This window comes from Gadus morhua, chromosome 12, assembly GCF_902167405.1.
Source record: "Gadus morhua chromosome 12, gadMor3.0, whole genome shotgun sequence".
Lineage (NCBI taxonomy): Eukaryota > Metazoa > Chordata > Actinopteri > Gadiformes > Gadidae > Gadus > Gadus morhua.
This window is the reverse complement of record NC_044059.1, coordinates 6,153,589-6,178,634: the sequence shown is the minus strand read 5'-3', so window position 1 is coordinate 6,178,634 and position 25,046 is coordinate 6,153,589. Positions and strand designations below refer to the sequence as shown.

The following is a 25,046-nucleotide window of genomic DNA, read 5'->3' as shown; positions in this document are numbered from 1 at the left end:
ACACGATTTTTTATTTTCGGAAGGATATCCCCGGGTTTATGGCGTTTTTGACCCTACCACCCAATGAAAGATTTGTCAGCGCTTTGATCTCAGGGGCAAGGGTCAATCTTTGCTGAGTTGGAGGTAGGAAACTTGTTTAGAAATTCTGTTGTACGTTTCACGATATCTTATCCAAATAACCTTCCTAGTGGAAACTAGCGGGTTGGTTGAGAATGGTGTTAACATGATTACAGATTGTGACCTCTAAAAAGGTTACTGAACTGTAACACGACGTTACAGATCATAACCATTCAAACCAAATGCCCATTAATAATAAAATGTTCATTTAATGAGCAATATTAAACACACAAATAGGTACCAAAGTCTGCGCCATGAGATTCTCCTCAGATTTTAAATTCATATGATTCATTCATGAAGCGATCAACTTGAGTTTAACTGTTAAACATCTTAATTTAATGTTATTTATTTATTTATTTATTTATAAACGTGTTCCACGCTATATTCAACAACAGTTTCATGAAGAAAAATAATAAGTTCAGGCTCTTGTTTTTAGTTGTCTGTGTTTTGGTATAATAAGGTTAGGTTGCACCAGACTTTGTACAGTTATCTGGTAGGACACGTTTAATGCTTAACTTAACTAAACATTGATTGATGAGAAGACACACTGTGCCCCTTTACAAGCAAAACTATTTAAAGTATTTTTTTTCTTACTTCTCACGGAATAGCTGCTTTTGTTTCTGGAGAGAAACATGGCAAAGAAATTGGTGATTATCGACACAGACTGTGGAATCGACGATGCCCAGGCCATCATGATGGCCCTGTCCGCCCCCGACGTCAAGATCCTTGGTGTTACATGCTGTTTCGGGAACACGTCCCTGGAAAATGTGTGCCAGAATGTGTTGAGGGTGCTGGCCGTCTGTAAACGCGAGGAGGTACAGTAGGTCAAAAGAAAATCGATCCACTGTGTGTAAATATTATGCGAAAAATACACCTGGGAAACGAAGAAAGGATTGATTCCAAATATTATCTACAAATGTAAAATTGCAAACATACTATTGACATTTCCTGATTGCTTTTTATGTCTTTGTTCTGTACAATGGAACAGACTGATTTTATGTGTGGCTATCAACAACACACCAAGGCCCCTGTAATACAAAGAAGGAACATGGTTGACACATTCCCCCAGATCCCGGTGTTCCAGGGCTTGGGAGGCCCTCTCGTCGGGGCAACAGAGCTACCTAAGGATCACTTCGGCAGCGACGGCCTGGGGGACATCCTGGTAGACCGAGACCCGGACTGGAGGCAGAAGATCCAGAAGGAGCACGCTGTCAACGCCATGATCAGACTCGTGTCGGAAAACCCGAACCAGGTTGGAGAGACCACCCCGGTTGTGCCCTTGAACTTGTGCTCTGTCGCCGTCTTGTCCTGGAATCGTGATCCGATACCGGGATTTTCTTTTTGTGCCGCAGGTGTCCCTAGTGGCCCTCGGCCCTCTCACAAACCTGGCCATGGCGGTGAGGCTTGACTCGGGCTTCCCAGACCGCCTCAAAGACCTCTTCATCATGGGGGGGAACATGGAGGGTGAGGTCGACCATGAAATCACATTCAGCTATGTACGATTCACGTTTAAATCTTATAATTTAGCAGCAGAGGAAAACTCTGGACACATTCGCCCAAAGTGATGGACAAGTGAGTCTGAAACCATTCAAAAAAATTGCAAAAGAAAAAACATAGAACGTGTTTCTTTGACAGGGAAGGGTAACGTGACATTATGTGGGGAGTTCAACTTTGTGACCGACCCGGAGTCGGCCTACATCGTTCTGGATGAGTTCCGCTGTCCAACACACATTGCCACCATGGAATACTGCAGCAGAAACAAACTCACCTGGGTCAGTAGCCCCTCCTGTATACAACCCTCCCCCCATCAAACAGACGTGAGGTTGAACCCACAACCTCTCAGGCTTCCCCACGACCTCTCAGCTGGAGTCAAACACCCTTTAGACTATCCTTCAGTTTGTGTACATTATAAAGGATGTGATCCACAGCACATAATAACTCTCGTCCTAATCTCGGATCCAGCAGTTCTACTAAGCCAAAGCAGTCCTAACTAAAACTGAGAGGGGTGGAGTTACACCTGGTTACTTGTATCGTTACTCATTTGTGTGAGTGAATGAAGAGGGGATTTTAAGTATTTCCACAGTGGCCAGTTTACACAGTGTGGATTTGTAATCTTTCTAGACACGTTACTACTTTGTATTAGCAGTTAGTAGACAATTCCCTGCCTCGAGCAACGATTTGTCAAAAAAAACATTAAACGAAGGAAAGTGGAACGCCCCGTTCTAGGGTCTTCTCCTATCCTCACTAACTTCTCCTATCCTCTGGGGGCTGATCCCATGTCTCCAACGTGTCCAGGAGTTCTTCCAGGAGATGCTGAACCAGGACTCTGCGGCCGCTCGCTTCATGAAGCTGCTGACCTCCAAGTGCTGGGCGTACTCTCCGGCGGCCATGAAGACCAAGCGGGACGTGCACTTCGGCCCGGGCTTCGTATCCTACGACTCCTACGCCATGGCCGCCTGCATCGACGGCACCGTGGTGACCAAGAGCACCGAGTGTGGCGTCCACGTGGAGCTGCAGGGCAGCGTGTGTCGGGGGATGATGGCGCTGGACCCCACGGACATGCTGAAGAAGCCCCACCGCGTGGTCGTCATGACCGAGTGTGATCTGGAGAAGTTTAGTAGGCTGCTGGCCAAGTCGCTCCGGCAGCCCTGACCTCAATGAGCCATGTCCATCTTGTTCCCACTTGGTGCCTTAATTATAGAACTGGTTCCCCTTAATGATGTTAAACTGTGACCCTCGGCACCACACGAAAGCAGACTGGTGGGGTTAGGAAGTGTATGTTTTGATTGAAATATCTGCAACAAATTGCCGTGTTGTAATGTTTGTTCATTTGCGTTGATCGTTTTTGAAATGGAATCAAAGTTTGTTGGTGAAGAGAAGAATTATTTCCGTTTATCAATACAACTGCTGCTGAAACCCTGATAAAGATGAATCGAAATTGAAACCTTCTACAATTTATTAAAATCTATAAAAAATTGATATGTTCATTTCTGTATCGGGAAATCTGGATTGTCAGAGCGCTTTATGGTGGTTGGACTTCATGGTAGATCACTGAAGGACAATCGTTTAAATGAAAGTCATATATTACGAGAACGTAATAAACGAGAATGAAACAAGAGGTCTAGCAGACTAAAAACATCCCCATGTTTCAATTTGAGATGAAGCTGGCCGTTAAAAATGCCTTTCATATCTTTAACACAAAGAGTGGGTGACCTCATTTTATTTATTATTTATGAGGCTCTTAATGTGTGGGGACCTGATTTGAACCTCAAGGTGTGGGGATTTAACTTGACTATAGTTTGGACCTCACTGTGGGGAGTCGGGACCTTGCTGTAGTTTGGACCTTACTGTGTGGGGACCTTACTGTAGTTTGGACCTCACCGTGTCGGGACCTTACTGTAGTTTAGACCTCACTGAGGGGGCCTTACTGTTGCTGGGACCTCACTGTGTGGGGGCCTTACTGTAGTTAGGACCTCACTGTGTGGGGACCTTACTGTAGCTGGGACCTCACTGTGTGGGGGCCTTATTGTAGTTAGGACCTCACTGTGTGGGGGCCTTACTGTAGTTGGGACCTCACTGTGTGGGGGCCTTACTGTAGTTTGGACCTCACCGTGTGGGGACCTTACTGTAGTTTAGACCTCACTGAGGGGGCCTTACTGTAGCTGGGACCTCACTGTGTGGGGGCCTTACTGTAGTTAGGACCTCACTGTGTGGGGACCTTACTGTAGCTGGGACCTCACTGTGTGGGGGCCTTATTGTAGTTAGGACCTCACTGTGTGGGGGCCTTACTGTAGTTGGGACCTCACTGTGTGGGGGCCTTACTGTAGTTTGGACCTCACCGTATGGGGATCGGTTTTAGTTGGGAATGTCTTATTTAAAATTTGTTTCACAGCAAAAGTTTTTTTTTCTTTCCGCCTCAAGTCCTCAAATGGGATCATGGGGGGGGCTGGGCCAGGGCTCGGAGCCAGACCTTCTCAACATGGGCCGCCACAGGCTCCAGGGGTTATACGTCGGGCTCAGCTCCCCAGGAGAGGGCGGAGCCTCTTGGGTGGTGGGCGTGGCATCAGAGGGGGTGGTGAAACAGTTGTGCAGGGTGGGGTCTTGGCTGATGGACCAGACGGGGTTGCTGAACGGGCCGGTGGTGGACCAGGTGTTCCCCGAGGTGGTGAAGATGGACTACAGGAGGAAAGCACACAATATGAGTGTTTTGAAGATGATCTTGTATTGTTCTTGCATTCGCCATTCGCATTGGCTCAATTTGAGGCCAGTCAGTTTCGTGGCTAGGGTGTTTGATTCGCTGTCTTTGATCTGCCGGTGTCTAACCCGTATACCTGCTCCTCAGTTATGTTCTGTAATTAGGGAGCAGGGGCTCCTTTACCTAATACTGTCTTTAAGGGAACAGGTAATTCATATGCATCTCACTGTTAACAAAAAAAAATGCATCGCAACATATATATTCTTATTACACACTTTTCTTCTGGATAACAGTGTCACTTTGGTCGTAAAGTAAACAATGTAATATAATGTTACATAATGGCGTGAGGGCCTTACTGTGTTAGGACCTAACTGAGGACCTAACTGTGGGAACCTTGCTGTGTGAGGACCTAACTCTGTGAGGACCTAACTGTGTGAGGACCTAACTGTGTGAGGACCTAACTGTGTGAGGACCTAACTGTGAGGACCTAACTCTGTGAGGACCTAACTGTGTGAGGACCTAACTGTGTGAGGACCTAACTCTGTGAGGACCTAACTCTGTGAGGTCCTAACTGTGTGAGGACCTATGTTTTTGAGGGTTTAACCATGTGAGGACCAAACCCTGTGAGGACCTAACTGTGTGAGGACCTAGCTGGACCTTACCGTTGTCGGGATGGTTGGCGAGCCGCAGCTAGTGGACCATGTTGTGAGAGGGTCGCTGGGGGCCGCGTCCCAGATAGACGCAGACGACGACGACACCGCTGGCGTCGGTTCAACTGGCTTTTTGGCCTCATTTATTCCTTTAAAAACTGAAACACAAACAAAGATATATTTATTCAAGTCAGGACCATTGTCAAATTACCAGTATTTTACATTTTACAAGTATTCACCAAAAGTTTATACATATATAAATTAATATTATTTAACATTATTTTTATATTTCATGAGACAATTGTTTAAATATACGATTTCAGACCAATATTCTGCTATAATAATGATCTACTATGTTTCATACTTTTGCATCTAGAGAAAGGAGTACCTGTGCTCAGGTTGAAGGAATTGCTGTGACCGAATGCTGAGAAGGAGTTGTCAGGACTAACGTTAGGAGAGGCTGGTTTGACCAGAGGAGTCCACAACCTGGGTTGAGAGAGAAGGGTTGATCAAGACCCCTGTTGGCAAACTGCAAGTCTGTGGGAAGTTAGTTGGAATGAGTATGATTTCCTACACTATGTGGTGCACATTTCTATGAGACGACTTATAGTTATATTTTTATTTTATATTACATATATACTTTATATATGTTATCTATATACACATCTTATTGATATTTGTAGATGCGCATTCTACTTATTTACCTAGCTGGATATTTTTAAACATGTTCTTCATCACCTCATTGTGTACAATACAGTGACCTTAATGTGAGGTTGTTGGGATACCTCTCAGACCCGTAACTGTCCACTGAGGTGGTGTGTGTCAGGATTCTGTGAGCTGGATTCTCTGGTCGCCCCTTCCCAGGAGCACCTAAGGAGATGTTAAGACATGAGTGAACCCAACAAGAGGAATAATATATCACATGTAACTTCGGCTGCTGGGGGTCTCTTAGTCTAAACAATGACAAAAGACTTATGTTTGTTGAGGTTGTGAAATAGCGTGGAAACAAGGCAGTTGTTGCCTACACCACAATTCAAGTGGTGGTGTGTGGTGGCCCAGTGTTTTTTATAATTCGTGGTCAAAACAATCGTACTATAAATAACTGAGTGTGCTGAACGTTGTGGTAACATAACGTTACCGTACCATTAGCTTTGTGGCTGATATGGGCCACATAAGTATATTATATTACATAGATATTTAAATATAATATAAACAAATAGGTCTCTACCTGATAACTGTCTCCTGTTTTTGGAGGTAAAGAGGATGTCTGCATTTATTCAACTACCATGAAGAAATGTAAGAAATCTCTCTGATTTGAACATTTTTGAAAAGACTCAAAAAAGATATAGAACATAGGTCTAGTCGTCTTTAGATATTTGAATGTCGAAATGTTACACATCATACCTTTGACACACACTAATATAGTACTCCTTGAATTAATAAGCAGTTAAGACTGATAGGTTAAGAATAAAGAAGAGGAATAAAGTAATTTGAACACTTAATCCAAAGCAATTTAAACACAGCAATCAGATACACGTCATTAAGGAGCAGAGAGCGGTCCGGGCATCTGGTTAAAAAGATGACTTAAACGGCTTGGAGTCGTTCTTGCCACTACACTATCCTGCCCTGTAAAAAAACAACACAACCATCTGCAGGGAGAGTTTGACTTCATCCTAAGTCAACAGGTGAGCGTGTTAACCAGCACCGTGGGGGTCCTCTGCTCACCTGGACTCCGGTTGTAGCCGGCGGGCAGTGCAGCAGAGCTGTGGTCCTGTTCCTGGATCTGGTCTGGGATCCGCCCGGTCCCAGGTGCCCTCCTGGTTTCATCACTGGAATAAAGCTCAAGGTCTCAGATGCTCTGCGGCTTCACTTACGTGTTACACAAATTGGATTAGCAAGCCCAAGCTCACACCCTTAAGGGAGAGGCCAACATTATACACCGTTCATTAAGATATCTCCAAATAGCCGCAGAGCAACAATATTATTTTCCTGAGAAATATTATAGCTGTCGAGCAAACAGATAAAGGCTGAATGTTACTTCTTTGTTGAATGACTGCAATTCTCCAGCAGCTATTTGATGCAAAATTAATAATCAACCTAAAGAATGGACTTCAGTGACCTCTGGTGCGGTACAGATCAATTGCTGTCAAAAGCAGATGATAATAGTTGGTCTGAGCCAAAGGACCATCAGGCCTACCAACCTTGTGGTGTCCAGAAGGTTTCTGTAACTGTCAACAGGCAGAGGGGCGGGAAGTCCAGGCGGAGGGGAGCAAAGCCCCATCATGGCCCTCCTTAGGAAGTGTTCTGTGTTCCTGGTCTGCAAAGAGATCTGCAGAAGAGTGGCTACCTCTGTTGTGGTGCAGAACACAGAGGAAGACCCTGATGAATTCTGTCTATTCAATGATGTGTACGACGATTTCGAACATTGTAAATAAATAACAATGATTGTGATCATATATAGACCGGAGTGAGCATAGATTGGTAAGGGGTGATTATGACATGGGGATGATGATGACGGCATCATGGCAATGCCAGGATGGGTATGACAGAGAGGCGAGGTAATGACAGTGTGACAATGACAGGGTGGTGATGACATCATGGTCATGACAGAATGGTGATGACCACATGGTCATGACAAGACAGTAATGACAGATTGACAATGACATGCTGGTGATGAGAGCGTGGCTGTGATAGAGCGCTAATGATTTAGCGGTGATGACATCACAGGGATGACAGAGTGGGGATGACATGGTGGAAATGACAGGGTGGTGACAAAGACAGATTTAAGGCAGGAATAGACTCACGGCTGCCACTAGCAAACTGGGGAAGATCCCATTCAGGAGGGTCCAGGTTCTCCCCGTCCTCGTAGAAAACACAGTGGTCCAGCTCTGGGAGATGGTTCCTACAGCAGTCCAGGTCTGGCACAGGGCTGCCTGGCTGCGGTGAGATTTGAGGGAGCTGGTGGTCCCCCTGTTCCTCGGAGACTGTGGAAAGAGTTGAAGTACATCTTATGACAACTTATAGTAGAATCCTGGGGACATTTTACAAAGTGTGCTGTAAATGCATAAAGCTGCACAGCAATGGCTCAGACAAGACTGAAGAAGGCCTACAGCTGTTTTGGGGCGAGGTTTTGTTTTTCGGGACACTGGAGGGAGTCTGAGGAGAGCTGGCTGGGAAGGTCTGGTCTTTAGTCTCCACATGGGGCACATAGGACAGCTCTAGAGGACTGGAGCAGAGAATAGAGATTTCATATCAGCAAAATGCAATATCAGTTTTACATTACATAGAGAAAGGAACTTTATCGACATTCTTGTCTTGAAATGACATGAAGACACCTAGCTGTGGTTGGTTGGCTGTCTCTCCTGGGGTATCCTGTTCCTGATTGGCTGTCTGTACTTGGGGTTCCCGTTCCTGATTGGCTGTCTGTCCTTGTGGTTTCTGTATCTGATTGGCTGTCTCTCCTGACGGATCCAGTATCTGATTGAGTTTCTCTACTGGTGGTGGATCCTGTTCCTAATTGGATGTCACTCCTGCTGATTTCTGTTCCTGATTGGCTGTCTCTTGTGTTGGTTTGTGTTCCCGATTGGCTGTCTGGTTTGGGAGTTCCCGGTTTCTGAGTTTTGGATGCGACATGGAGATCCGGTGTTTCTTCTTCTCCGGTTTCAAAGCTCACAGTCCTTCCTTTCTTCCTCGCCGGTTCCTGGATCAAAGTAAACATGCAAATAAATGAACCTACAGATCTCACTAGCGCACTACTCATGGATGTAAGAAACAAATGAGCTGGTCACCAAGCTGGAGCATGCGTATTAGTCGGTCTAGTCATGAGTTTGCAAAATTGGTGACCATCAGACATTGATACCAGAGTTCACTACTTGGACATGTTTCCCTAATGGTATAATGGTACCTCTCTGATGAAGGCCTCCAGGTCGGTGGTGGAGGTGTCGGTGGTGGTGGAGGAGGCATCATCGTCCTGTAGGTCTTTTAGTCCTTCTCCATGAGTCCTGATCTTCTTTTCCCTGTCCGCCGCATCGTCTTCCTGCTCCTGCTCCTCCCCCTCCTGCTCCTCCCCCTCCCCCTGCTCCCCCTCCACCTCCTCCTGCTCTTTCTTCTCCTCCTTCCGCTTCTTCCTCTTTTTCTTCTTCTTCTTCTTCTGTTCTTTGGTCTTAGCTTGCACTTTCACAATGAGCTCCGGTTCTGCAGAAAAATGGCACAACCTTTGGAAACCAGTACGGTATGATCATATCAGACTACAAAACACAAACCCATTGAAATAAATCTCCAGCCTGATAGTATCATACCAGATTAAAATACACAGCCTAGCAACAAGATTCCCCAGATTCTTGGAAGGAGAAGCAACAAACCCTCATTTCAATGTTCAATAACCATCAGTGCAAATATAAAACCACATGTAAGATATCTGTAAGGTATATAAGAGAGGTATCTGGTAGTCCAACCTGCTGGTAGTATATAAGTAGTATAAGTAGTAAACCCAGGTACCTGGCTGTTGTTCTGGGGGAGAGCTGAACTCCTCGTCCGGTTCCAGGACCCCCGGCAGACTTGCGTCCTCCTCCTCCTCATCCTCCTCCTCCTCCGCCTCTTCCTCTTCCTCCTCCTCCGCTGGCCACAGTTCTCTTTTCTCTGGAATCAGTGCTCCAGGTTGACCCTCAACCTCACCCATCCCCACTATTGGTGGCTGCCTCCCGCTCTGAGCCTTCCGATTGGCCGGCTGAGATGAGCCTGAGGCGCTCCCATTGGCCGGCTGGGAGAAAGTCGCCCAATGTGCGATGGCACATAAACCGCCAGCCCTGGACTTCCTGTCTGGACAGCCCACATCGGGTAAGGTGCGTCCGTTGCCGTGGCGACCACCCACATGAGAGGCCCCGCCCCCAGGGCCGTAGAACCCTCTGGAGGTCAGCGGGGGGTCATGGGGGTCGTTGGAACTGGAGGGAGGAGGAGGTTGAATCGTATCATGTATTTATTATTATTCATTGGTTATTAATAAATGTAAAGGTCAAAACAGAGGTCAATAGCTGGTAGTGTGCAGAACGAACGACAGACCAAACAGCTGTTATGAAGTTATTAGGGCAAAGATCAACTCAATCTGGGACTTGAGACAACTCGTTTCTTTGACAAAGTAAGTGAATCTTTGTGGAGTTAACGTTCTTCCCTCCCACGTTATTATGGGCCATACCGGACCAGCAGGCCCATTAAACTAGTATGGAAACGCCCCTGGTCGGGACAGACTCACTGCGCTAGGCTGTTAGTTTCTCTGCCAGCCTCCATGGAGAGATGAGTTGTGAACGTCTCCCAACGGCTGCGGGCCTCCAGGTAGGCCATGAATCCCACCAGCAGCAACATGAAACTGGAGGGAGAATTGGGGAAAGGACCGTTCAAATAAATTCATCACAAGAAGGCTTGGGGAGATCATCTCATGTGAGTATGGCATGTGAGTGCCTAGACTGCTGGGGAAATACAACGTCTATCAAGCCTCAGTAGCCACCTAAACCCACCTTGATAATTATCAACTCACATTCGCTCATATTCAACCATTTATATACAGAGTAACCCAATCACATAAACATTAACTGACTCACACACACATTCGCCCACTCTAACACACACACACACTCACCTTCTCACACACTCATACAGACATCCACATACACTGACTTACAGATACATTCGCCCACTCAAACTGCCATACCTATACACATTCACCCATTCACATACACACATCCACGCAGGTGTTCACTGAGTGAACCAGCTGGTCAAGCACAGCAAGGGAATTGTGTTCTAGTCAAGGAGACCGAAGCAGTGTTGGCACCAAGGGGCACCCACCTCATGACGAGGGAGATCCAGAAGCAGAAGTCCCACTCCCAGGCTGGTCGCGGTAGCGTCTTGGCACAGGCCCCCAGCATGTGGTGGGGCAGCGAGGCATTCAGGACAAACACGAATTCTGAACCTCCACGCGTTACCAGCCTCAGCTCCCGGATCACTCGAGATGCAGAGAAATCTGGAGTGAACCTGGATGAAGGCATTCAAAGAAGCACTGAGCAAAAACAAAACTAAAAGCAAAATTAAACAGGAACTGCCCTAAATAAACATCCCACTCACAGTATGACGAGCTCTCTGGAGGAGTTGGGTTGGATGATGAAATCCTGACAGTCCAGCACGGTGAAGCCGTGTCCTCCACACGCGTGTCGGTTGATCTGCGCTGACGTGACGTGAACCGGTAGCACACCGGCGTTCTCCACCTTGAAGGATCTTCGCAGAGAATGGTTGGGCTCTTTCGGGTTGGTCTCTGGAATGAAACACAGCCGGAATTTAGGCATACGAGCAGCTGAATAACTTTTTTTTTTTTCTAACAAGGTTTTATATTTTGAACAACTAATGTAACTGTATCAAACTAAAAATATTATCTAGGCCTATTGTGAAAATAGGATTTAGTATTTTTGTCCAACATTCAAAAACGGAGAGAGTTCTGATCTAGCATCAGCTAATGCTCAAACATGTAAACAAGTGAACTTCCGATCTGGGATAAATGAACAAGTGAACTCACGGTTGGTGCAGTGTCTGAGGAGGGCTTCCGTCACCTTGAACCTGAGGTAACCATCTTGTCCTTGGGTCTTCTTACCCACCCTAAGGTGTTCCCGAACTCCATGTCCCTCCAGCAGCAACACGTCCATCACAGTCAGGTTGTTCCTGAACAGATACACAACATATAAACTCCATGGCCACTTTGTGAGGTACACCCAACTAGTTCCAGGTTCAACCCAACTTCATCAGAATCAGATAAAGGTTTATTGCCAGGCAACTCTAAATATGCAAGGAACTTATTCCTTGATGTGTCGGTGCAGTGAAGAATGAAATATAGAGATTACAAAATACAAAATAGAACACAAAAATACAAATAGCAACTGCACAAGGATATTAACTGGATCGGTCATACAGTGCCTGTATGCATTCAGAGATGCCATTGTGCATCCCACTGTTCTGGTTTTACAACATCCCGTTTTACAGGAATGTAGCGTACAAGGTATTCCATGTGGGGATCGAACCCCGTTTCTTTGGTGTGAGGTCTGAGGGGAAGAGGGCGTACCTGACTATGAGCAGAGAGGAGACGCTGTGGTTGCTGCTGGGGGTGAACCTCACGTTGAAGGACCTGCTTTCTCCCGGCTGGAGGAGCATGTTGTGGACCAAGGAAGGGGAGGGTCCCTGGAACCCCGAACCACTGCTCTCTGGTGCTGACTTTATTCACACACACACACACATACACATACACACACACACACACACACACACACAGGTTACCATCAAACTGCTTCTTCGTTTTCAATCCCATTCAAATAAATGGCCATTTTCTTATTGTTTATATCATCAGACTCACTGGATGTTGGTGCACGTGGAATTCCAGAGTTTTAGTGTCAATGTTGATGTTGGATAAATTGGCCCACGGCACCCTGGAAGTAGGAGACAGTGGGGTAAATATTGAGTCACTTAAAGTAAATGAAATCAGACAACAGATTTTGTGTTTTGGGAATTCAGACCTGTCGGCCAGCTTTCCAGAGAACACGGATGGACTGGGGAACAGAGCCAGGGGGAGAAGCTGAACGAAGACCGGAACATCAGCAGGGTTCGCAAGAACCACCTCCTCATCCTGGACAGAACAAGAGAACCCAGCTTACAGAACCATATTCATAAAGGAGAACCCAGCACACATAACTATAGTTATAAGGAGAACCCAGCTCACAGAACCATGGTTATAAGGAGAACCGAGCTCACAGAACTATAATTAAACAGGAGAACCCAGCTCAAAGTATCAGAATCAGAATTTACTTTATTTCCAAGCAAGTATGACACATACTAGGAATATGTCTGTTCAATAACAATAAACATAGTAAGAATCAAGCAAAAAATATTAATATTTACCATAAAAACATATTATAAAGAAATAATTATAAATTATAAAGAATACGCAAAATGTATCTATCTTGAAATGAAAAAGCTGTACAGTTTTTGCAGAAATGTGCACTATTTGGACCATGGAATGTGAAGATTGTAATAGCATGAGGTGAGGTGTGATAATATGTGGAATGTGCAAGTTAGACGGTCCAACACTAGGTGGCAGTATTTACGTTGAGACAAGAAAATACTACCATTACCTTCCTGTTTTATACAACCAATAAAGACCTCATAAGGTCGGTCTCGTGTTTGGTTTTGTGACACATCCTTCCTGACTGAAGAATTAGATGACAGGATTACCAGCCAGGGGTTTTGATCTCACCGAGGAGCTGTTGGCGTTGGTCAGAGGAAACACGATTCGGTGGGTGGAGTTCAGCAGCGACGGCCAGGTCAGCCTGGCCACTACCTCTGACCTAAAGTTCGCCTGCAGCTCGGAGTTCACCTCAAACACTGCCTTGATCCTGCGACACGAGAAAAGGGACAGATCACCTTGTTGGACGGGTCATGAGCGGGGAAACCGGTCGGTTAGCTGTAGAATCGAACAATAACTAATGAAGCAATACAGAAAACACCCAAACACACACGCCTCTACTGCTACTCTTTATCATATATCTATTTTTATTTTATTTATTTAATATGTATCTCTTTCAATTATACTGCTATACTCTGTATGTGCATGCAGACATATTGTATATATCTTTATCTTGCTTTTATAAAATGTTTTTATCTCTTTTTGACGTATATACCACCAGGTGCGAGTGATTAGCTGCTAAAAGCCATTTTGAAAATCTTGCAGCGCTGGTCTGAGTGGGTCTTACTCGTGTCCCGAGCGATCCACAAGGTCGTTCCATCGTCCCAGGAGCTTCTGGAGGAGGTCAACGTCCTCATCCCAGATGTCCTCCTGCAACACCAGACGACCAGGCATGGACTCCCCTGGAGGAGGGAGGGGGAGGGAGGTCAAGAAAGGAGGGGGAGAGGAAATGGGAGGGAGGGGGAGAGAGGTTCAGAAAGGAGAGAGAGAGAGGGTAGAAAGGTCAAGAAGGGAGGTTGAGAAGGGAGGGAGGAGTCGAGGGAGGTGTGAGGAGAGGTCAGGAATGGAGAGGGGAGGGGAGGGAGGGGGAGAGAGGTCAAGAAAGGAGAGAGAGAAGAGAGGGGAGAGAAAGGGGGAGTGGGGGGGAGAGAAGAGACGGAGAGGGGGAGAATGAAAAGAGGGAGGGAGAACGGAGGAGACAGACATTAATCTTAATCTATTGCAGTGCTACAATCTGATGGCTACTAGCCACTACTAGCCACCACAGTAACCTGTGACCAGCCTACCTGTGACCCGCTAAAGAAAGAAAGAAAATGGAAATGAATTGATCATTGGAGAATGTGTGTTGGCTTACTGTAATGTACTGTATGTCTGAGGCAAACAACCTTAGCCATTTTAACAACACTCACCTTTAAGAATGAAGGGCAGGCCAACGTAGCAGTCATCCCCACACTGCAGACCGGCGTCAAAATATATATTGGCCACCTGTCAGAGAGTTGGGGGGAGGGGAGAGGTATGGTTATACTGGTTATACTGCAGGAAACCACACACGTACGCACGCACACACACACACACACATTCCCCCCCTCCCACACACACACACACTCACTTTGCTAGTCAGGTTCTAACCATCTTTGTTTAGGAATCAACCAACAGAAACTGCTTCATTCTGTGAGGCGGGTATAATACGTTTGACCTTTGTGCATCAGTGCATGCCTCCGATGTGATCTGGATCCTGGAGCTGCTCCCCACATTGAGGCGTTGTGTGCTCTGTGCGTTCCTGGGGATTAGGGGACAGAGTCCCGCGGTGCGGCTGCAGGTCTGACCTTGGTGCGGCGGCGGGGCTCCAGGGTGCGTGCGTTGCGGAGCCTCCTGTGGGTGAAGCGCGGGTCCTGGGTCAGAGACACCACCTGCCGCAGCTCGGACGGCTGTCTGAAGGAGCTCTGGATGACCAGGCCCTGGTGCACCACCTTACCCTGCTCAGACAGACAGGCAGGAAGGCAGGCAGGCAGGCAGGCAGGCAGACAGACAGACAGACAGACAGACAGACAGACAGACAGGCAGGCAGACAGACAGGCAGGTAGACAGACAGACACATACACACAAGACACACATGAACAAACACATTTATTGAATGGAATGTGTTTCATTTTGGTCACTAAACTATATCCAACTATTTTCAACTTTAGGACTAAAGGATTGATATAATGTCATAATTTCCACCAATAGAAGATGAACATACAAAATCTTTGAATATCAAACTTTAAGTATAACATGCATCAGGACCATATATATATTATAAAACCATGTAAAAGTGAGTGATTTCCCTCCTATATCAGAGGCTACTCACGGGAAACGAGGGGGGCAGGTTGAGGCTCTCGGGACTACTGGATAGCATTCCCACGACGATAAGGGCTTTCACAGGTATGGTCAATATCTGAAATGTCATAAATATTTGTATTATTATTATTATAATAACACAGTTATAATCAATATCTGGCGTATAGGACGTTGTCACTTTAGGGACCTCGTACCTCGTAGTCTGTGGTGATGTGGACGGCTCTTTCATACGTTCCCTTGAGGCTGTTATCTATTAGGCTGACTCTGAACGCTGCGTAGTAGCCTGAAGCTAGTATCACCTACACATGGACACATGTAGCAGGTGACTGATTTGGCCTGAAACTCATAACAACAGGTGATTTATAGACAGAGTTCAGTCATAAAGAGGAATGTTCATGTTACTCAGATCTGAGATCGTGTAAACATGTAGGAGAACAATTTATGACCTTTATGACCACAAGATGTAACCTATCAGGCCTCAATATTTGGCTGAAGGAATTTCGTCACCTCTCAGTTGAACATGTATACGATATTCTTCAAAGACCATATATTTGCATATTATAGCTTATCATTTTAAATAACACCAATATACAATATACAGCCAAAATAAATAATAATAATTCACGAATAGATACCACAATATCAAAACTATAAAAAAATCTTCTGAAACAAAATATTGAATTTTTATGAGCTGGAGCAATGAATTTCAGTTTTTCTATTTCTTGTTTGATGGTTTTGGTTCATGTGTTCCAAAAATAGTTATTGGTTTTTCCAAAAGCTTTGATTTATTTTAACGTGAGCTGAACATCAAAGACACTGACTGATTCAAACTCAATATTTATTTTCTGTGAAGAATTATAAATGATTTTCAACTCCTTCATGTAATGTATTATTTCAGTCACTGTATTTGTTGCTTAGGATCTTGAGGATCCCATTTGTTTGTTTTTATTTTATTTTGTGCATTTTATTGCTCATTACTTAGTTTGTATTATTTTTAACATGTTCAATAAAGAAAGCCCTGTGACCTGAGTTTATCACCCAGGGGGCCTGGCTGAACGTTGAGCGCTCCTACCATTCTCTTCTGTGAGGCGGGGGCCTGCTGCAGCTCCTCAGCACACCCCCGCACCACCGACTGATTCCCCCTGCCCGTCTTCAGCAGCTCCATGGAGAAGCTGTCCCCTGTCACCAGCCAGGACTTGATCTCCAGCTGGGAGAGTGAGAAGGTCAAAACACTTAGCAATCAACCGATCAACGTCATCAACAAGAACCCTACGTTTGATTCAACGTGCGTGTGTGTGTGTGTGTGTGTGTGTGTGTGTGTGTGTGTGTGTGTGTGTGTGTGTGTGTGTGTGTGTGTGTGTGTGTGTGTGTGTGTGTGTGTGCGTGTTGGGGGTACACAAACACCTTACCTCTATGGGGTTACCGTTGATGACAACCAGAGTAATGCTGCTGGTTTTCGTTGAACTCTGAACCCCAAAGTCCAGGAAGCTATCCTGAAGACTGGGAGGAAGAACCAGGGTCTGAACACACATGCATACGAACAGACAAGCACAAACACAAGCACACGCACACACACATGCACACGCACACACACAAAACCAATGTTATACAAAAGGAAGATGATGATTTCAGTAAACACATAACATAAGCCAAACCTTTATAGGTATTTTCTATAAATGTCTTGATTTTAATGTTCTGTTATTTACGAAAATATTAAGTAATATTTGTAATTACCATTTTTTTAAAACAATAAGAAAATATAAATAAAGGATAAAATAGTTTTTGATCCGAGTCAGGAATTTAGTTGCCAGGGCAGCAAGTACAGGACAGTAATAAAGATAACAGTTTCAACGATCAATTACAATGGGAAAATAAAATAACAATCATAACGACAACAAATATAGAGAAACGCTGTGCATAAACGGAGCAGAGAGCAGTAGAAGAATACTGTAGCTGCAGTAGACCTACCTCCAACAGGCCTGTGTAGGCCAGGACGGGGAGGTGGAAGCGAGAGAGGTTGGTGTGCAGGAGGACATTGCTGTTGATGAGGACAGACGGACGGACGGGCTGGAAGACCAGCGAGAAGACGTACTGGGACCCCTGAGGTGGGAGGACCACCGAACTCAGATTCTGAACCTAGAGAGGGACCGGCGGGGGTTGGTCAGTGGATACAGGGACGGGTTATTAAGGGGCAGGTAGGGGTTAGACAATAAATACAGAGACAGGTCATTAAGGAGCAGGTAGGGGTTAGACAATAAATACAGAGACAGGTCATTAAGGAGCAGGTAGGGGTTAGACAATAAATACAGAGACAGGTCATTAAGGAGCAGGTAGGGGTTAGACAATAAATACAGAGACAGGTCATTAAGGAGCAGGTAGGGGTTAGACAATAAATACAGAGACAGGTCATTAAGGAGCAGGTAGGGGTTAGACAATAAATACAGAGACAGGTCATTAAGGAGCAGGTAGGGGTTAGACAATAAATACAGAGACAGGTCATTAAGGAGCAGGTAGGGGTTAGACAATAAATACAGAGACAGGTCATAAAGGAGCAGGTAGGGGTTAGACAATAAATACAGAGACAGGTCATTAAGGAGCAGGTAGGGGTTAGACAATAAATACAGAGACAGGTCATTAAGGAGCAGGTAGGGGTTAGACAGTGAATACAGAGACAGGTCATTAAGGAGCAGGTAGGGGTTAGACAGTGAATACAGAGACAGGTCATTAAGGAGCAGGTAGGGGTCAGACACTGAATACAGAGACAGGTCATGAAGGGGCAGGTAGGGGATAGACAATGAATACAGAGACAGGTCATGGAGAAAGTAGAGGTAAGACAGTACAGAGATAAGTCACTGAGTAGCAGGTAGGGGTTAGACAGTACAGGGACACTTGGCTGGGTTAGAAAGGTGGTTAAGGATTAGGGAGGGGTTAGGCAATTCGTCAAGGATTAGGGAGGGGTTAGACAGGTATTTAAGGATTAGGGAGGGGTTAGACAGGTGGTTAAGGAGCAAGTAGGGGTTAGAGTTTTCTAGGTCTCACAGTGAACATGGTTGTGGCGTCCAGCTTAAGGGAAGCGTTTAGGATCTGGACCGGGTAGCCGAAGGTGTTTGTGAGGTAGATGGGTCGGACCACTGGGTCCAGGGGACTGTTCCTGATGTGGAACAGAGTGGTGGCATCCTCAAAACTCAGATAGCTGCAACAGAAGGCATGGCAAAAAAAAGAATAGGGTTAGAAATCAGAAATCATGGAAAAAACTTGACATGCCTGGCTTGGATGAAATGCTAAGCCTGAACATAACTGGATTGAAGTTTAGTTACTATTACTATTATTGGGTCAGTTAGCAGGCATGTAATCAAGTAGCTTGAGGGGTTGCTAAACGTGACCTATACATATAGCTTTGTGGACTTCGGGCATTGAATCAAAAACATTTCACCTTAACACAATAACCCATACACCATCCTACCCATGACAGTATTATCGATTCGAGGATAAGTTTTGTTCTGTATAAAACTCAAAACACTGAAAGTAGTAAAGTAGCATACCCTTTTAGCACGTCGGCTTGGTAAGGGATCTCTAGTGTGGGATAACTCCTCTCTGTCACCTTCACCGTGATCTTACCAGACGACTGCTCTGGCCCTGCTGCTTTAGAGGCTGTGTAGGAGGAAACACAGCGTTATCCGGCCCTGCGGCCTCAATCCCACGAAGGACCCTTGCAGCTTGAAAGAAACAAACTTCCCTTTTTAAAGTTTTTGATGTAACTTGGTTAATGTTAACATGACAAAAATCATCCCGAACAGAGCCAACAATTTAAGTACTCACGATCAAAAGTTATACTCGCGACTTTGGTGTATCCTCGTTCCTTCAGAGTAACCCCCTTAAATTCCACTGAGATCGCTGTGTTTGATGGTGACGTTCGTACACTCTGTAAATTAATAAAAAAACATAAGGGAAAGAACTACATTCAGAAATAAGACATATATTGTTGAAATTAAAGATAAAGATCCTGATTTAGAGCGAAGACAGATATTGTTTAAATAATAGATATTGTTTAAATAGATACAGGGACAAGAGAACCTACTGTGATCCCAACATCTTCTGCTCCTGCGTTTAAAAGGAGATTCAACGTTCTGGGGCGATCTACGATATGAAACAAGAGAGGATAGAGCATTGAGAGAGGAGAGAGAGAGAGAAAGAGAGAAAGAGAGAAAGAGAGAGAGAAAGAGAGAAAGAGAGAGAGAAACCGAGAGATAGAATGTGAGGGAGAGAAAGAGATGGATTAGGGGTCTGGAGAACACCTGGAAGTACTTATTAACATCATCCTCATCATCATCATCTTCGTCATCCCCACCACCATCAGTGAGCCCCATACCTTGAGCCCGCAGCGTTCCAAAGTCAAGCACCTCTTTGGAGGAGTAGATTGCAGGAGCTGGAACCACAAGGAACACAACATATGTAGCAGTGACCAGCACACATCCAAGTTTCATCAAGTTTCACCAAAGCTGACACATCAATGTTTCTACCGTCAATGTACATGGTCCAATATCGTCCAAAATTTGTTACAACGTCAAATACCGTCAAAAATGCCAATATTTAGGCCCAACCAGTTTTTTTTTGTGCTATTCAGTTTTTGAGCGGCAAAACACTCACCGTTGACTTCCACCGTCACGGCGAAAATAGCCTTTATCTTTTGATTCTGATTATCAGTATAGACCAATATATTTAATCCTGGAGCCTCCCTACTGATTAGAATACACGATACCCGTTAAGAAAAAAGTTGGACGTCTTTTCTTTGGCAACACTCAAGTCCCAAGGCCCGCTGGTTTTGTCGTATGATACTGTTGTGTTTTTGCAATCAGCCCCATTAAACCTATGTTCAACCTTATCCGTTGCTCTTGTCATTCCTTTATTGTTTCACCCACCGATTTTTTCTTCATCTGCACCCATAACCCGGTTAATTTTAACATCCGTTACCTCCCCCGCTACCCCTAGACAGTGGGAGTTGTAACACCCAGTATCTAAATGTTGTGAATGTCCAGAGGCATCGAGGGGTCTGTACCGTCGGAGGAGGACTCCAAAGGGGGGACGGAGGACTGGTCCGGGCTGGGGGTGGTTGGTCTCACCCCCAGGAAAGACATGTGGTCGTCTGCATGCCGAGACACAAAGCTCGCTCTCTTCTCAAACGGGGGAAGCTCCTGCAAAGAGAATCACAGAATTGTGTTCAAATGCTCCTTTTATACAGTACTTAAGTTGAATCTTTTACCTTTTTGCTGAAAGCATGAAACTTTAAATCATTGTCAATCTGAATTGAAAATGTTGGAGTTAAAATTGTTTAATTGTGTATTATTAATAATACTATGAATATGAATACATTTGATTGATCGATCACTTTTGTTGCTAATCAAAGACACATAATAAAGACATCAAATACAAGGACAAACTATGAAAATGTATAATACAAACAAATGAATATTGTAAAGAACCATTCTATATTATAATTGAGTTACTGACAGGAAAATACCCCAAATGACTGAAAGCATACCCATAAGTCCTCAGTGTGTGGCTGTTGGCCTGTGGGTAGTTCTAGATGTAAGTCCGCTCCACTGCAGTACATCTCCACAACCTGGTGGAGAGCCACAGGAAACCTCATGAAGCACTTCACAAACATGAAACATTCACTGTCACACTGGCTAATCAAGACCATGCCAAAAGATCACGTAATTTCATTTTATGTATATAGTTATTATCTAGAGTTACTAATTATATATTCATTTTAAAGTAACTACAATCTTACGTTATGTGGCCATTTTTATTTTTGTTTTGTATTCATTGACCAAACAGGATTATATTCCTCATTCTCACATCATTTTTGTATTTTCTCAAAATAGTTTTTGTCCTTTGATGATACTGCATTTTATTGAATTTGAAAATAGAAATTAATCAGCGATGATGGCATTATAGGTACACCTGTAGATATACAGGTACATCCGTATAGATACAGGCACACATAGTTCCATGAAATATGATCCTATTTCTGAGGTTCATATCTAGTAATACGTGCTCCATGCGGTGGCTTGCCTGAAGAGGTTGACTGTGAGACGGTTGGAGGTTCAACAGAGGGGAGGAAGGCTCGTCTACGGGGGCCTGGGGCACCGTGAAGGGCCTCAGTCTGTAGAGGTTTGGAACACTTACCCCAAACACCTACAGAGACACAGACAGAGACAGAGACAGAGAGACAGAGAGACACAGACTCAGACACACAGAGACAGAGACACAGACAGAGACAGAGACAGAGAGACAGAGAGACACAGACTCAGACACACAGAGACAGAGACACAGACATCACACACACACACACACACACACACACACACACACACACGCACACACACACACACACACACACACACACACACACACAAACAAACACAGACCCAGAGACTCACAGACACAGAGACAGAGTCACGGAGAGACAGAGACACAGACAAAGACAACGAGAGACAGAGAGACACAGACAGAGACACAGCAACAGAGAGACAGAGGAACAGACACAGACACAGAGAGACACAGACAAAGAGAGACACAGACAAATAGAGACACAGACACACACACACACACACACACACACACACACACACACACACACACACACACACACACACACACACACACACACACACACACACACACAGTACCAGTAAAGATGAGACAAAACATAAGGTAACTGGGAAGGTTTTCTTATCAAAATTAGAAGAATAGCAGAAACGAATGAACCAAATATACAGATTGACCACTGATTATTATAATAATTGTATAAATATAATATTGATTTTAAAATGGAACAGGTTAGTCTAGTGGAAAAGCTGTTTGACTCCCAGTTGGAATGTTTTGGGTTAAAAACCCAATATCTACAGTCCACCTGTCGAGCAAGATGACCGCTGACCCCTAACCCCTAACCCCTCCTGCTCCTTAAAGACTTGTTCTGTACTGTCTCACCCTCATCACTATAGGCCTGTTTCTGAGTTTCTTTCCCCTACTCCTTATTGACATGGATCTGAATTCATTATCAGTCTCTATGGACAGAAGCATTTGCTAATTGAATAAATATGAATCATAAAATACAATCATACAACAAAACAAATACAATAATTGTCTATTAGGCCACATAATGACTTTGATAAGAAAGCATGTTTTCTGCCTACCTGGTATGCAAACAGACCATGATGTGATGTGTTGATGAATAAAGTGTTCTCTATGTTTCCCACCACGCGGGCCAGGAACACCACATCAAACGAGGTCATTCCTCCTGGTGGCAGTATCTGGTCGAAAGAGAGTTTGACAAACATAAATATAACAAAGGCGACCTTTGACTTTACCGTGTTAGAGGATTGATGAGGCGATGAGGACGACCGGTCTTACGAGTTATAGTATGGTGATCAGACTATAAGCTTTCACTGCAAACAACATGGAAGAAAACTATTGAATGAGGGATAAAATAAGTTAGGCTCAGAATTACTATCCATCAAATAACCGAAAAAGGATTACAGGAAGATGATCAAATTGGCAACCGTGCCAACTTGCTGATGTGTAGTTATTCACTTCTGAACACCTGATACACATTTTATATCAGAAGAACAGAAACAGATTGCCCACAAGCATCCTGGGTAGTGTAGTTCCGGACTATAGGCAGTGTGGTTGCAGATACTCACAGCGTGCTTGAAGAAGGATGCATGGAAGTGTGCTGTGGAGCCTGAAATGGACATCAGACTGATCTCTTCTGAGCCGGGGTTGTGGAGGTGCACCTTCTCCATCTTGAGCATCCCCACAGGGCTGCAGATAGAGAGTGTGAGAATGAGATGAACGCATATAAAGATCATGGCCAATAGTGTACAGTGGAACCAACTGATAACTTCTCATTGTCAAAAAGGAACTGATGTTTGTGAGGGTGAGCAAAAATAAGAGGAACTGATGTGTGTCAGGGTGCGATTGTTGAACCTTTTTTATATTTAGCGGATATCTTCCGTTTTCAAGTCCTTGCTTCTTCACACTCACTACATCGGTCATTAACCAAACAATGATTCTTTAGCCTATGTTTTGATGTCTAGATAATGCAAGACTTTATCCAAATGAATACACTCAAGGGGGAGAGAGACTGAGTCATGACTGACTCTGAGCCGACTCTAAGTAAGTTACAGGCTGACTAGTTATCTCTCTGAGTTGACTAGTTGACCTGCTCAAAGTTAACTTACTCAAAGTTAAACAGTCAGCAACTCATTCAGAGTTAGTTAACAATTAAATGTGACTGGGTTAGCCCATGTTGGAAGCCAGGAGGAGCACTGACTTTTCAGTCCTAATACATGATGATGTCATGTGATCCCGTGCTCCTGTGATATTTAGCTCCCAGCAGCAGGTTGCCGCTGGCGCTGAACCAGGTGAGGCACGAGGTGAAAAGGGATCACCTGATCCACAGCCACATGGGTGTTGGCCCCTGAAGCTCTTGGAGCTACGGTTACGCCTCTCCCAGCTAAGTCGGTTTTTATTTGCATTTAGTGTTCTCTTAAAGTCTCAAGGTATGTTTCAGATCGTTGTCATTCCATTGTATTGCAGTAGGTTAAAATGGGGTCGTACAATGCAAGATTTTGTGAATCATTGGCATAATGCATGCATAAATATCACAGCGTTTTTCTAGCTCTCTGGCAACAGTCCAGTAATTTAAAACCCTTCCAGGCATAACAAGAATTAATGATAGAAATACTGTACTATGGTGTGTGTGTGTGTGTGTGTGTGTGTGTGTGTGTGTGTGTGTGTGTGTGTGTGTGTGTGTGTGTGTGTGTGTGTGTGTGTGTGTGTGTGTGTGTGTGTGTGTGTGTGTGTGTGTGTGTGTGTGTGTGGTGCAAAACCTTGTCAATACCCTGCCCACGGGAACAACAGCACAATGACACTATATGTGGAGCATTTTTGTGTGAGCCTGCAAATCCGTGACTCAAAAAAGGACAAATATCAGAATAGATCAAATGTTGTTATAAACAGAGTTACAAATTAACTTCTTTCTTCAATTGTCTATAACTCCCTGGGCACAATTTCACAAACTGAAGAGCCTCACTCTCTGTAATCTTTGCAAACAGCACTATTATTCGAGCTGTGGGCTACATCACTCAGAAGACCTACTCACTGTTCACTGAAGTCCAGCATCGCCGGCTCAAAGCGTATAGAACGCCGGGTGAGCGTGTTCGAGGACGCCAGAGGTGATAGACACAGCACACACAGCACAGACAGCAAGTGAGCAAACATTGTGTCCATGCTGCTGTGCATTCAGGAGACACAGCTACAGCCGAAAAGACAGAAGATGTCCTAAAAACATGCTGACGTGATGCGATCCATTGAAATGTCTTCCATGTGTTACTCCTCTGTAAACAGCCCCCCTGGAATGGGAACTCTGGACATCCTCTTAAACAATTGACTGAGCTCCTTCTCTATTGGTAATGTTCAGCGGATAAGTCAGTAGTCTTTTGTAGCACTGCCTTGTCCTGTCAGGAGAACTACTGCAGTGAAATCAAATGATGAAAATGGATCACACCGTGATTATAGATGAGGAAAAAAACAGCGGTTAAAGAAACTCACCAAACTAGCTCAACAGGCAGAGCAGCTGAACAAAAGACGGCTCCTCTTTACAGAGATTCATTTCATATTTGGGCTGAACCAATGAAAACATCAGCCCTACCACCATGCAACACAGGCGAGCTTTGGTTGAGTC

The 25,046-nt window shown here is 44.7% G+C and overlaps 2 protein-coding genes across 4 annotated transcripts; one reads left to right on the top strand and one right to left on the bottom strand.

Moving 5' to 3' along the window:
- Positions 1 to 3: 3 nt before the first annotated feature.
- Positions 4 to 3,094, top strand: si:ch211-201h21.5 (nuc_hydro_CeIAG domain-containing protein). Of its 2 annotated transcripts, XM_030372335.1 has the most exons (6): positions 4 to 123; positions 726 to 932; positions 1,187 to 1,369; positions 1,470 to 1,581; positions 1,753 to 1,889; positions 2,413 to 3,094. In XM_030372335.1, the coding sequence occupies exons 2-6, from the start codon at positions 750 to 752 to the stop codon at positions 2,767 to 2,769; spliced, it is 972 nt and encodes a 323-aa protein (XP_030228195.1). In that variant the 5' UTR covers positions 4 to 123; positions 726 to 749; the 3' UTR covers positions 2,770 to 3,094. The 2 variants fall into 2 exon arrangements, with proteins under 2 accessions (XP_030228195.1, XP_030228194.1); XM_030372334.1 differs by lacking the exon at positions 4 to 123 and having other exon boundaries at positions 672 to 932.
- On the bottom strand, positions 3,060 to 24,986 carry tmem131 (transmembrane protein 131). Of its 2 annotated transcripts, XR_003978876.1 has the most exons (39): positions 24,465 to 24,986; positions 23,002 to 23,122; positions 22,495 to 22,611; positions 21,371 to 21,493; positions 20,835 to 20,915; positions 20,352 to 20,487; positions 19,665 to 19,721; positions 19,374 to 19,432; positions 19,115 to 19,217; positions 18,838 to 18,946; positions 18,335 to 18,488; positions 17,264 to 17,431; positions 16,705 to 16,815; positions 16,368 to 16,502; positions 15,490 to 15,594; positions 15,306 to 15,392; positions 14,782 to 14,931; positions 14,365 to 14,440; positions 13,743 to 13,857; positions 13,247 to 13,385; positions 12,510 to 12,619; positions 12,350 to 12,422; positions 12,062 to 12,210; positions 11,522 to 11,664; positions 11,077 to 11,263; positions 10,801 to 10,986; positions 10,211 to 10,324; positions 9,460 to 9,902; positions 8,867 to 9,156; positions 8,298 to 8,662; positions 8,073 to 8,188; positions 7,767 to 7,946; positions 7,164 to 7,311; positions 6,688 to 6,791; positions 5,748 to 5,832; positions 5,351 to 5,448; positions 4,975 to 5,120; positions 3,952 to 4,293; positions 3,060 to 3,722 (listed from the first exon to the last, which is right to left on the bottom strand). XR_003978876.1 is itself a non-coding variant. In XM_030372332.1 (38 exons), exons 1-38 carry the CDS (start codon positions 24,602 to 24,604, stop codon positions 4,042 to 4,044), a joined length of 5,475 nt encoding a protein of 1,824 aa, XP_030228192.1. In that variant the 5' UTR covers positions 24,605 to 24,986; the 3' UTR covers positions 3,060 to 4,041. The 2 variants fall into 2 exon arrangements, 1 of the variants encoding a protein (XP_030228192.1); XM_030372332.1 differs by having other exon boundaries at positions 3,060 to 4,293.
- Between the last annotated feature and the right edge of the window lie 60 nt (positions 24,987 to 25,046).

Coding starts and splice junctions, on each gene's coding strand:
- tmem131 (XM_030372332.1), bottom strand. CDS start 24,604: ATGCACAGCAGCATGGACACAATGTTTGCTCACTTGCTGTCTGTGCTG. Junction 20,488..20,834: donor CACACACTGAGGACTTATGG/GTATGCTTTCAG, acceptor TTCTCTTTGCAG/GAGCTTCCCCCGTTTGAGAA. Junction 13,386..13,742: donor GTGGATCGCTCGGGACACGA/GTAAGACCCACT, acceptor CTCGTGTCGCAG/GATCAAGGCAGTGTTTGAGG.
- si:ch211-201h21.5 (XM_030372335.1), top strand. CDS start 750: ATGGCAAAGAAATTGGTGATTATCGACACAGACTGTGGAATCGACGAT. Junction 1,582..1,752: donor CATGGGGGGGAACATGGAGG/GTGAGGTCGACC, acceptor TTTCTTTGACAG/GGAAGGGTAACGTGACATTA. Junction 1,890..2,412: donor GCAGAAACAAACTCACCTGG/GTCAGTAGCCCC, acceptor CAACGTGTCCAG/GAGTTCTTCCAGGAGATGCT.